Below are 12145 nucleotides of genomic sequence, written 5' to 3' on the forward strand. Positions count from 1 at the left end.
GACCTTGCAGATGGCGCGACGGGCGCATTTCTTTAAAAATGGCGTAGGTGTGTGAGTAGCCGTCCGTTGGTGGAGTAGATTGACACTGGAAAGTCGGGAAGTGCTGGCTTCTGTTAGTAATTGCTGGGACGTTTATTTGCCCTTCGACTTACCGCACAAAGAACGTAATCAGGTAAGCACGCGTTCGTGCATGAATTTGCCGTCTGTGAGCTAGTCCGAGTTTTCCTGGTGTCTTGAATAACTGTTGCAGCTACAAAACCAAAGGCCCTTAGTTTAAATATAGGCAGAGTGTACGAGTACTTTTCTTTCCTATGCGCGGTACTTTTGTACAAAAGTGCCAAGTGTCTGGAGGTTTTCGTATTAATTCCGTTCTTCGTGTCCTTGACGGTTCATGTCACACGGGTGTTCGTTGACAGGTGTTTATCTTTAAAATCGCATGCTTGCGTAGTTCCCTCAAGTGTGGTACCCAGAACTTCCGTATCCGCGAACGCGACTTGCATGATGCGCCTATTCACATTGCTACTGTTTCTGTCGGCGCCTCACAAACCGCGCTACTGGGTGTGCTTTTATCGCAGCGAGTGCACAATCAGCAAAATGAAAGCGGGTCGCTCGTACATTTCCTTTCATTCTCCGTGCGCGCCTCTACATTCCAAATAGCTTAGTGTGCCTAAAGTCCCTCGATCTAAAGCTGATGAAGGGACTTTAAGTGTGCCGAGACCGCACGCTGTGTGCGTAACGCACATTCGCACGGGAGAGTACGTTGAATTGTACTAACTCCTCGCTTTGACTTGCCCTTCATTATTTTCTGACTTCCGGTGTAGTTCCGACCCTATGTGCGCCTATGGCCACAAAGCCTCTGCGACCTGCGCCTCCACCTCCCGTGCCAAAGGCTAGGTGAGCAGAAGTTTTCGCTAAGTTAGCCGCACTCGTGCGGACCGGGGCGTCCAAGTGCTGCGCTGAGCTCTTATTCCGTTCTTGATTGCAGTGCATTTACTCAAGCGCCGTCACTTGCTCAGAGGGACACCAACAACAACAAGGTGAGGTTCGGTTTACAGCAACGAGGGAGGGAGATGGGGGAGGGGGGTACAGTAATCCCTTCCGGTTTTCACTCATCCTTTCTTTTGGGTGAGCAAAGATGCTTTAATCAAGCTTTGAAACTTAGTGTGAAAGTTACTTTTGTCACACACCTTCTTTTTATCATAAAATTATGAAGTGTGCCTGTACCTAAAGAATTAAATCTTGGGCTATCTGCACGAACGTGAAACCTGGGAAGGGGCGAAGCATGTAGTGTATGAGTGTATTCTTGGCGCCTTGGCGTTTTTGCCAACGGGGATGAAACCGGTGGGGGGTACAGGTATACAGCGTTGCTGTAAAAGTCTCTTGTCTTCGAAGCACGAAGCTCTTTAGCGCGAGGCGCAAACGAGTGTCCAGGTGTTTTTTTAGTATGCGTTACGTTCTAGCACAAGGCATAAGCGAGTTTCCCGGTGTTTTAGTACTGTGCCTACATGAGACGAATGACGATTACGACGACAACTGGAGACGCCAACAGCCCCAGCCCCTAAGGGGTTTCGCCCTTAAAATAATACTTATCTATTCTTTCGTGTGCTTATATCTATGCACAGCATTCCTGTTTTATCATTGTCATGACTTGGTCCTCGCTCCCATTAGGAGGTCAGTGGCATCTGGATTGCACATGCCATGAGAGACAGTGACAGGCCATCCCTCTCGCAGTGAGGGGAAGAGTGAGGAGCAAAACCACAGTCCCGCTATAAGCCTGTAGTCCCCTCCACCAGAGCTTGTCAAAGCAGGTGTAGTTTCGACACTTTAAGCCCCAACTTGAAAGCTTTGGCTTAATCACTAAGGATATTTGAGAATGGTCGCTGCAGTTTCTTGCAAGGTCACTGATGTTCTATCGTTCATCTTTTCCCGCTCAGCCTTAGTTACACTGCTAAATCAATGTCCCATTGTGAAACGTCACATTTGTTCTTCTGTGCTTTACAAACTGCGGGAGAGAAAATAGCCTCTGCCACCTCTTTATTTTCAGAATGAGCGGGCGAATGGTGTTGCACCGAGCCGGCCGACGGTTATCCGACCAAAGGTCGTTCACACCCCAAAGAAAAAGCCACCTCCACGGCCCCGTAAGTACTGTGCTATGTTGAATGCTTTTGGCTTTTTTTACTGTAGTAATCCCCCGGTGTGTACAAATTTTCTACAGGACTGCTTCTGGGGGGCTGGAAGCTGTATCGGTCAATCACAGTTGCTGTTGGTGTAACACTGAGAGAGACAGGAAGTGAAAAGCTTGGACTGGGAATAGTTGTGCATGAGTCACATCCTGGTTCACCTTATAAGGAGAAACTTATAAGGGGAAACTATAAGGTTCACCTTATAAGGAGAAACACAAAATGCATTTGCAGGCACGGATTCATAAGGCCAAACCCAGTAAAGGGAAGAGTTTGGTGTTGGGCCTGTTGGTACATACTTAGAAGAATGGTGGAACTCAGCCTTAAAGACCCATACGCGAGGAGAGAGTAGGGCAACACACACACACTGGGACTAGGAACAGTTAATGAATAAAAACTTCGGTCACGTCAGGGGGGAGGGACTTGCCCGCCTATTGCCAAGGTTGTAGATACCCCCCCCCCTCTTTGACAAAACTGAAATAATTGGTAGGGAAGCCACAAAGTGCAAAAGGGAGCTTATTGAAGCTTATCAAATGCAAAAGCATGGTTTTTATAAGTGCGTGAGTGGGCCCTCACTAATGGTATCAGGCAAAGGAGCTGAATATTTGTAAAAGAGCCGATATTGAGTTGAATCATCAGCTGGTCTTTTTACTTTAGCTTGTATGGCGCACAAATCATCAGCTGGTCTTTTTACTTTAGCTTGTACGGCGCACACCCTGACCTTGTTTTTCCTTCGAAATTTTATTCGTTAAACTTTTGCTAGTCCCAGCGTGTGTGTTGCCCTACTCTCTCCTCGTGTACGCATCTTCAAGGCGGGGTTCCACCGTTCTTCAAGGTAAAGAGAAGTTGTAGATCGTTGTCACAGACTGTTGTCAACAGGAATTTATTCAGGCATCAGCCGGAAATTATGCTGATGATGGTGACTGTGACTACATCAATTAGTCTTACACCAGTTCTGACTGGTCTACTACGACTGTTAACATATTTGTCTTGACAACTTCAGGGCTGTCTACCCTTAGGTGCCCCTGGGCAGTGGACTTCTTTTGTGTATACCAATTCACACTGAGCGCGTATTGCATTGGTGTGCCACCTTGATTGCTTCTTCTAAGGTACTTTGCCTTCTCCTTTCTTTACCTTTTTTTTATGAGCTTGTCCTGAGTGCAACGTCCTATCTATTTCTGCAGCACCACCAAAGGTTGGAGTCTACAATTCACAGAAGAATTCTACACAAAACGAATCTCGCATTGGAGTAAGTATCCTGTTAAACATGGTAGGAATGGCTTCAATTGAAAACCACTTTTCATTTAGTGCACAAACGAAATCTGGCATAATACTGATCCACGAAGTTCAGAGTGCAGAAAAGTAGGCTTCTGAATTGATATGAACTACATTTCAGAGGGTGCTGAAGTATTAAACTATCCCCACACATATGCACCTGATCTGCGCAGTTATGTAAACTAAATCCTTGATGGCTGAGTGTAATCAGTTAAGGTTTGCGTGCACGTCCCGGCAGACTGGTTGATATTTAGTTAGGCACTGGCGGGGCTGAGGCTGGTCTAGTATATCTTGTTGGGTGAGCCGGGTTTGTGCTGTCTGTCGATTTTGGCCCGAAATCCTGCGGCATGGGATTGACTTGGGTTTTGTTTGGTTTTCGCAAGACGACTCAAAAAACATGTAGTCGCATTGCTGGAAGTGGGCTCGAATTTCAAATTGGTGACCTACTGGAGTGTGCTCAACCAAAACTTTCAACTGTTTCATTACGGCGGAAAAATGGCCGATTTTCAGTGCTTCCGGTACTATAGGGCAGGGGTTTAGACAGCTTCATTACAGAACCCTTATTCCTGCGAGGTAAACAAAACCACACAGGGTAAGAACGATGACCATGGTCGCAAGAGCAGTGCATGGTGATGGAGCTTGCTGTGATCGTGCACGTAATGCATAACTTTGTCCGTCGCCCTTCCCTTTGTGCTGCTTGATGCGCACTCTACTTCCCTGCAACCCCGTGGCCAAGCGTTTGTGCTGTTGGGCGATCGGCCTCTTGCAGAGTGGCAGCACAGTGGGAGACGTCGACCTGTTTGGTCTGCCAGCCAAGAAGGACGCAGGTGCCTGGACGGGGCCGAACGGGACATCCTCTAGCCTGTTCTCTCGTCGCACCGGGTTTGTCCGGGGCCAGTTGAACCTGTTTGGCTCGACGGGGAAAGGCAGCCAGCAGCAGAAAGGCGTGCAGCCACCGCCCAAGAAAGGCCCCGCGCCAAAGCAGCCCGCACCCCCAACAGGGGCCAGAAACTCGTTCCGGAAGGGTGCGGCGCCGGCGCCGCCTGTTCCGCCGCACCGAGTGGCGCCCTATGGAGGCGGCGGGGGCAGGGACAACGGCGCGCTGCTCATCAGCTTCGACTCCCCGCCGGCGTCGCCGACGTGTTCGGTGACTAGCGGATCGTCGGGTGCCAGCAGTGCGGCGTCGGGCGGCCTCGGAGTGGGGAACGCGGGCCCCGTGTCTCTGCTCGACTTGGACGTGCCACCGTTGCAGGTACCGTGGTTGGGATGCTTTGATTCAAAACTGCGTTGCCGATCTCCATGGGTTGTATCGCAAAACGCAGGTGATGAGGCGCGCCATAGTGGAGGGCTCTGGATTGATTTTGACCACCTGGGGATCTTTGAAGTGCGCCGAAATCGGCGCCGAAATTGGGTGTTTTTGCTTTTCGCCTCCACCAGAAAAGCGGCTGCTGCGGCCGGGAATCAAACCCGCGTCCTCGTGCTTAGCAGCGCAACGTCTTAGCCACTGAGATGGGTTGTATTGCATACATACGAAACCACTGCATTATTTGTCCACCAGAAATAGGGCTGTGTCAAGGCAAAGCTTGGTAACTTTTAAAGCAGAAGCTTTGTTATTGGACCGATGGTATCGGGGTAATGCATTTCCCCATTGACCGATTGGTCGACCGAAAATCTCTGATAAGATTTCTGGACACACGGCGCGTGTGTGAAACCGAACTTCCACTGTGTCGAAACGGTTACTTGAAAATCGCGAGAAAGGGTGGTTTCGAGATAACACAACACATGCATCGTTCATGAAGAAGTAGTACAATAGTACACCTTTATCTTATAAACCACGTATCGGTTACATTTAGATAGTTTGTAGATGCGTTTAAATTGTGGGCAAAAAAGTGTCGCTTGGGTTCATTCTTCATTTGCGGTTTCAGTCTTTGAAGGGGTTTGACAATTGATTGGACGCACTTTTAGTGAAGGATTTGATGCACTTTTGATGTGAGAAAGCTTTCACACTTCTCTCAACTTTATTCTTGGAAGTGATGGTGAAGTTCTTTGTTTTATTTGTCGGAATATGTCATATGAGGGCAGGAGTTGGATTGAATAATGTGCGCATTGACTAAATGAAGACGCCCATGTGCTGAGATTTCAACAGACTTTAAAGATCCCCAGGTGGTCAAAATTAATCTGGAGCTCTCCACTACAGCGCACGTTATCGCCCAGGTGTAGCTGGGCGGTAACAGAACAAAACAGCCTGATGTGAAAACAAAACAGCAGTTTTGTTTTCACATTATGGAGACCACGCTAAACAAGGTTACGTGTGTTTGTTTAGTATCCAACACAAGTGATCAAAAACAAGTCTAATGAATAGAGAGTAATGACGAAAAAAAAAAAGGCAAACACTCTTGTATGTGGGTGCTACAATGCCAAAAGATTAGGCAGGAACTTGAAAAAAGTTCAGCTGCTCAATTGTCGCAAATCAAAACGCATGCAGAGCCCTCCAGTTCGGTTTGCACACTGAAAGCTGGGCTAATGTGTGTGTTCATTGAGACTCGCTTAAAGATTTTCCTGTAATTCACATGCAATAAGTGTGAGAGCAGCTACTTCTGTTTCTCACCACAGGGCAAGACAGTGCTTGCTTTTGTGTGACGAACTCGTATTGTTTTCTAGTGACCTCCTTGGATGTTTCTATGTTATTTTTACTTCAAAATGGTAGCATATATACTCAGACCTAATGCAGCCTTTATTGTAACGTGCATCTGATTTTCTCAGGCTGAAAAAAACAAAAGGGGCACAAGTTTTCTTCACAGGACCAGCTGTTTATGGGTGCAAAAACTTCATTTGTTATCGTGCTAGGACTGCTCTCGTTGCCTTTGAATCGCCAGAAACTGTATGGAAAACCATGCAAAGGGGCCACTCCTCCAAAGTCGGAACACTAAAAAAAATGTTCAGCAACTGGCTGTGACAGATTAGCAATCTTTTTGCCCGTAGTAAGGGGAGCACTGCACAGTACTACGTTAGCTGCTCTTTCTCCTTCATCAGGGCAAAGTATGGAAAAGCTTGGGCGGAACAGGAGCACTTACTGTCTGCAGGAGTTTCATTTTATTTTTATCAGCACAAGGAGCACTCACAGGGCCCTGCAGAGCCCCCCGCACTGGCTGCACGCGACCTCTGTGCCTTGCTGATAACAAACACGCCCGTTCCTACCACCCACCGGAAGGATATAATTGCCTTCCACGTGAACTTTTGTGTGTGTCTGCATTTGCTTTCTTGTTGCTGTAGTGTGTAATACCTTTCATTCTGCGCAAAAAGATAAGCCTCAGTGTTCTTTCTGTGTTTATTTTGGAATTGCTGTGGGCCATGCAATCTTTGACAAATTGCTCACCCACAAGTGTGATTCTGGTTGCTGTGCTATGTTGGTAATGATAAGTAACCATTGGTGCTCTTTCGGCTGTGCTTGATCCTAACACGCATGCAATTTCTGGAGGTAATGTTCTGTAAAAAAAGGGCGACATTAAAATTGAGTAAGTAAGTGGGTAATTATCGAGAGGCCTTCATCCTGCAGTGGTCTTGAGTATTATGATGATGATGATGGTGATGATGTGTTAAAATGTTTTGGTGTATGCTCCGAGAGCACTTACAGCGGCTCCAAACCAGGGTTGTTTCTGCTCAGAGACGTTGCTCTGGAATGTTGGGAAACACTGCTTCCTTCACTGCATGTGTGAACCACAAGGAATGCAAAAGGAAATAAATGCATCTCACCTGTTATTACTGAACAATAACAGGAGTTATCATGACCACAGGTTGTAGTGTGTTTACGGCAACACAGCAAAAGTAGGTGGCCTTGCCTATTTGTAAGTGCCGCTTTTTGGTGTGTTGGTGGCAACCCCCCCTTTTTTTTCTCAGAGCAACGTAACTGCAAGTATCTCCATCGTAACAAAACTTTTGGCAAGGATCGGTATACCGTGTAAATTGGAGGCCAACAGATATTTTGTTTGCACGTATAAGTGACAACCCGTGGGCAGTGAGGACTTCTACTAACTGTGGCTCAAACTGTGAAGGCCGTAAACTTAATGGAGCGATGAAATAAAAAAAATTTGGGGCTAAAAAGTGGCATTGCCTTTGTCGTGCGATGCTGTTTTATACTCAGGGACTTGGGAACGACAACGGAAGTTGCTCCTGTGCCTCATTACCGCAGCTGGCTCTTATTTCATGCTTTGTAAAAAGTGCCTTACTACGAGTATTTTGAATGTGACACGAGTTGTTTTTCATGATTTCTCGCGCTTAACTGCTTATAAATTCGTGCAGTGATGACAGAAATAACTAGGTGTGAAGGCGCTGTGATGCATTAAAGGGGCCATGAAGACAAAATGCAAGTTTGGGTCATTCAAAAGATTGCCTTGTTAGAATCATACTGACACCACTTTTAACGTAAACTTTGCTCAAATAAGCTATATAATTAAGAAAGAAGGGAATGGCCATGCAACCCACTAGCTCATTTCCAGCAACAGAACCTATGGTGTCATACCAGCTAGATCTGCGATTGGCGGAGGCCGGCAAAATCAAATTCAAATTAGGCAGAGCTTATGAGCTGGCTGAACGAGTTATTTGCGCTTAAATTTAGGGCACATTCTTTTTGTAGCAGTAGTAATGGTGGGACAAACAATGGAAGTTACGAAAGCACACATAAACATAGAAGCGCCGATGTGTACGGCTGTTGGTACTGCGCACACTATGCTTGGTTTAGATGCGCAGCACTGCGGGGCTTTGGGGTTGTCTCAGGTGACACTGGCCGATTGGTGTAAGCGACGGTGTATTACGTGACCATATTTGTCGAGGAAATCCCATGTTTCATGAAACGATTATTTTCTACCCTAAAACAAGCCAGGTACAAATACAGTCACAAACAAAGGCAGAAAATGGCCAGTCATGGTATGGTGGCGCCATCTAGGTCGACTAACAGTAAACAAGTCTCCGCTCCGTACCAAGTTTAGCTGAAAGAGCTGTTCTTATGATGTCATTGCAAACGTCGTCGAATCACGTTTTGGTGCGAGAATCAAAATTTTAACTTAAATGGATTAATTTCGCAGTGAATAACCCATCGTTTGCTTCCAGACAAGCACTGGGGGCACTATAGAACACGAAATCTTTCGAATAAAACAAACTTTTATTTTGTCTTCATGGCCCTTTTAAACGTAATATCGGTTTGAAACGTGCGTGTCTTGACATCCAGGCTTGTTGCTTCGGAGGAGTGATGCGCTACATGAGCTATTGCCGTTCTTAACTTGTACCTGAGTATAATTGGCACTGTGGTTTTTGCGTGTGAGCAGGACTCTCCGTGGTCCAGCGGGCGCGGCCTCCCCCACTCGCAAACCACCACCTTCTGGGGCATGCCCCACGAGGGAGGCTCTGGGGACACTGCCCAGGAGGACGCCTGGAACTTCCCCCGCAACAGCTCGCTGCCCAGCCTGTCGCAGGAGGTGAGCACCCCCGCCTGCGACCCCTGGAGCTTCCCCGAGGCCGACAGGGATTCGCCCAACGACGACAGGTCAGTGGGTCGGCATTGGAGACGGCAGTTGAAGGGGATAGTCAACTTGCTCGATGAGGGGTTCGGCAGAGCGGTGGTGGCTTGGTTGTTGACTTTTTATGCGCCGCTTTTTTAACAGAGAAGCTGTTTTGCAGATCATAATTTTTTATGTCCGCATTTAAAAATACCAAGAAATTGCCGAGCGTGCACACGTAAGCGCGGACCTTGCAGCAACCGCCCAGCAGTTAAAAAAAAACAAGAAAATGCCTAGCGCTCGTGTCTGCGTTTCTCGCAGCGACCGCCCAGCGTCCCCGGCGCACAGTCGTCAATCCAAGCGTACCCACATGGGGAGACTGGCCAAGATTGGCCAAAAAAAAGCTCCAGCATTTGCCGTAATCGTGGCTACACTTGCTCGTAACAAGAAAGACACGTCGTAGCTTATGCCCCTCCAAGGTGATGTCCAATGATTATCACTTCGAAAAATATCCAGGAAGCTTACACTTATAGCAACAATGATAGCGTATAGGTCGTTGCAGCAGGGAAGAAGGAGCAAGTCGGCTGAAATCGTGTACTGAAAACGCCATGATGGTTGTAGAGGTTTCGTACAGCATTGCTACCTTGAAGTCTTATGCATTATTGTGAGCCTCCTTATTCTTTTTTTTTTTTTTTTTTTCAAGAGCATTATGGAAAAAGAGCTTTTTTTTTTGTGCAAGTGAGAATTAAGTATTTCTTTCTGACTGTAAATTTGTTGAAATTTTTCAAGCCAAAATTTAAAAAGGAACTGTGGTATGACAAAAACAGATACAATGGAACCCGGTCATATGTCCCCGGGTTTTATGATGGACTGGTCGAGTCCCGGCAAAGTTCTAGTAGAAACAATGCGTTAAAAACCTCGGTTATCTGGCGTGATGTGGTGCCTGACCCGCGTAATCAGACAACCCATGCGAAGCATGCAGTAGACCGGCTTACGGAATGAAAGTGCCGCAAGCTTGTTCCACGGTTGTTGAGACCGCTCATTCGAATCTCCAAACATGACTTTCTTCTCCATCTCGCCTTTCCTTTCTCTCCCCTCCTGCAGCCACTCGGTCCGCTGCACAATCCCTTCCCCCTCTCCTCGCTGGCATCTCCTCTTGTTGGACAGCAGTCGGCGAGGAAATGTGCAGGTGTTCATTTCTCCCACTCAGCAGTGAATCGCCAACAACGTTACGCTGACAGGCTGAGGCTTCCACATGTGTTTGTCGTGATCATGTGTGCCATGGTTCGCACTGGCTGACGGGAATTGCGGCTTGGGACTGCGGTATAGGCACAGGACACTGAAGTTTGCGCGGGACAGCAGCACCGCCTCTCGCTGCCGCTTAGCAACTCTAAGTCGGTGGTCGGTGGTTGTCGCGACCGGCCGTTCAGCGCACGTAAAAACGCTCACTGTGTGCGATTCAACGTTGTGTAACAAAAGGTGTTTTTTTTTTTTTTTTTTTTTTTAAATTAAGGAACAAAGTTATAATTGCAAGTTGCAGGGTCCGAAGAGATCAAAATGCTGCAGGGAAGAATTAGTGGCAGCACCGCTACTGCTGTGTGAAGGACTGCCACAATCGCAAAAGGCAGCCTGCCATCGTTTTCTGCAGGTTCCTCGGGCAGCCGTGGAGAATAAGCGCCGCAAGAAATGGATTTTAGCAGTAAGAAAGCCATGACATTTTTTGTCAGTGGAAGGAGTAAAATTATGAGTACGATGACTGTTTATGCGGAGCGCAGACACGAAGGGCCGTAAAACTAAAACGTTTGCTTTCAGTGTTCCATACACATCGCGCGCTGCGATGAATCGCATGCCGTCGTAGTATTTGCATAACACAAGGTATTACGGCTTCCGCCACTATTGTTTTATCAGCAGTAACCTTTTTTTAGCGACATTCACAGCACCAAACGGATGCCAAAAGGCGGCACAAGAATATGTTCACAGCACTTCATGGGTGATGACAAAAGCAATGTCAAGACGGTCATTACGCTCAATACGGTCAATACGCTTACTGCCCTACTTTATTCCCCGAAGTGTACAGAGTTCGGCCACACATTCCAAGCGAGAGCGTGGCAAGCTATCAAAGGCAAGGTTGCATTCACTCGCGCTGATTTCTTTAATGCGTTTTGCGTACTCTGAAAGTTGAGGTTATTATTGTTTAATTAAGCAGAGGATGGGGAGGAGGAGGAAATACTTTTTTGGAGAATTCTGAACAGCCTGAACAAACTGTATCACAATTAGCCGCTAAGACGACTCTAAAATTACTCACAAGATAGAAGGCGAAACTAAATGGATCTTCGTAAAGACAACCGCAGCTCCGCATCAGATTTCCAACTGTGGGGAACTGCATTTACTTTGTCATCAGCTAATAACGTTCGGAATTCGTTGTTAATTAGTGACAACACCCGCCGCGGTGGCTCAGTGGCTAAGGCGTTGCGCTGCTGAGCACGAGGTCGCGGGTTCGATTCCCGGCCGCGGCGGCCGCTTTTCTGATGGAGGCGAAAAGCAAAAACGCCAGTGTGTACGAGATTTCGGCGCACGATAAAGATCCCCAGGTGGTCAAAATTAATCCGGAGCCCTCCACTACGGCGCGCCTCATCGCCTGCGTTGCGTCGGTGCGTTAAACCCCAGAATCAATTAATTAGTGACAACACCAACCGAGCTGAAGAAGGGCAACCTAAAAAGTAACTGTAGTGTGGTTGCGCGAACAGAGGAAACAACACAAACACGCTTCTGTCGTGGAGTGCCGTTGTATGCGCTTGGGTCACTTTATTAGGCTGTGATACAAGAAAAAATTGATACTGACCTGAATTGGTGCTGTAAATAATGTTCCCTTGCTGAGAATGGGACTTCGCAACGATGTCCGTCCCATAAATTTCTTTTATGGCGTAAACGCGCACGGGAACGTACAATCTCTGTAACTTCTGGCGCACGCGAGACCAACAGTAGTAGTTTAGCCTCTTAATAGTCCGGAAATCGCACGGAAGCACTTCAGACATGGGGAAACTATTTGCCAGAACAGTTTTCAAGCACGAGACACCTTTCGAAAACTATCGCAGAATCACAAAAACAAACAACTGAGAGGTGCCGATTATATGAACGCGTGCCCGTCGTCTGGCTCTCACTGACCCAAAGTTAGCTCAAGCTTTAGCGGGGCGGCGC

General features: G+C 47.3%; 1 protein-coding gene across 2 annotated transcripts in view; it reads left to right on the forward strand.

Annotated features, from left to right (window-relative positions):
* Positions 1-12145, forward strand: part of LOC144174776 (uncharacterized) — a 25503-nt gene continuing 13358 nt past the window's right edge. Inside the window, exons 1-7 of one of the 2 annotated variants that reach the window (XM_077703652.1) lie at positions 1-172; positions 822-894; positions 986-1037; positions 2045-2138; positions 3365-3429; positions 4225-4707; positions 8777-8994. In XM_077703652.1, coding sequence (XP_077559778.1) covers positions 842-894; positions 986-1037; positions 2045-2138; positions 3365-3429; positions 4225-4707; positions 8777-8994 — 965 coding nt within the window. In that variant the 5' untranslated portion in view covers positions 1-172; positions 822-841. The remainder of the gene's footprint in view (positions 173-821; positions 895-985; positions 1038-2044; positions 2139-3364; positions 3430-4224; positions 4708-8776; positions 8995-12145) is intronic. The other variant, XM_077703654.1, reaches the window with a different exon arrangement.

The sequence above is a fragment of the Haemaphysalis longicornis genome, unplaced genomic scaffold (genome assembly GCF_048455015.1).
Source record: "Haemaphysalis longicornis isolate Haplotype H1 unplaced genomic scaffold, Haemaphysalis longicornis Haplotype H1 scaffold_3, whole genome shotgun sequence".
Lineage (NCBI taxonomy): Eukaryota > Metazoa > Arthropoda > Arachnida > Ixodida > Ixodidae > Haemaphysalis > Haemaphysalis longicornis.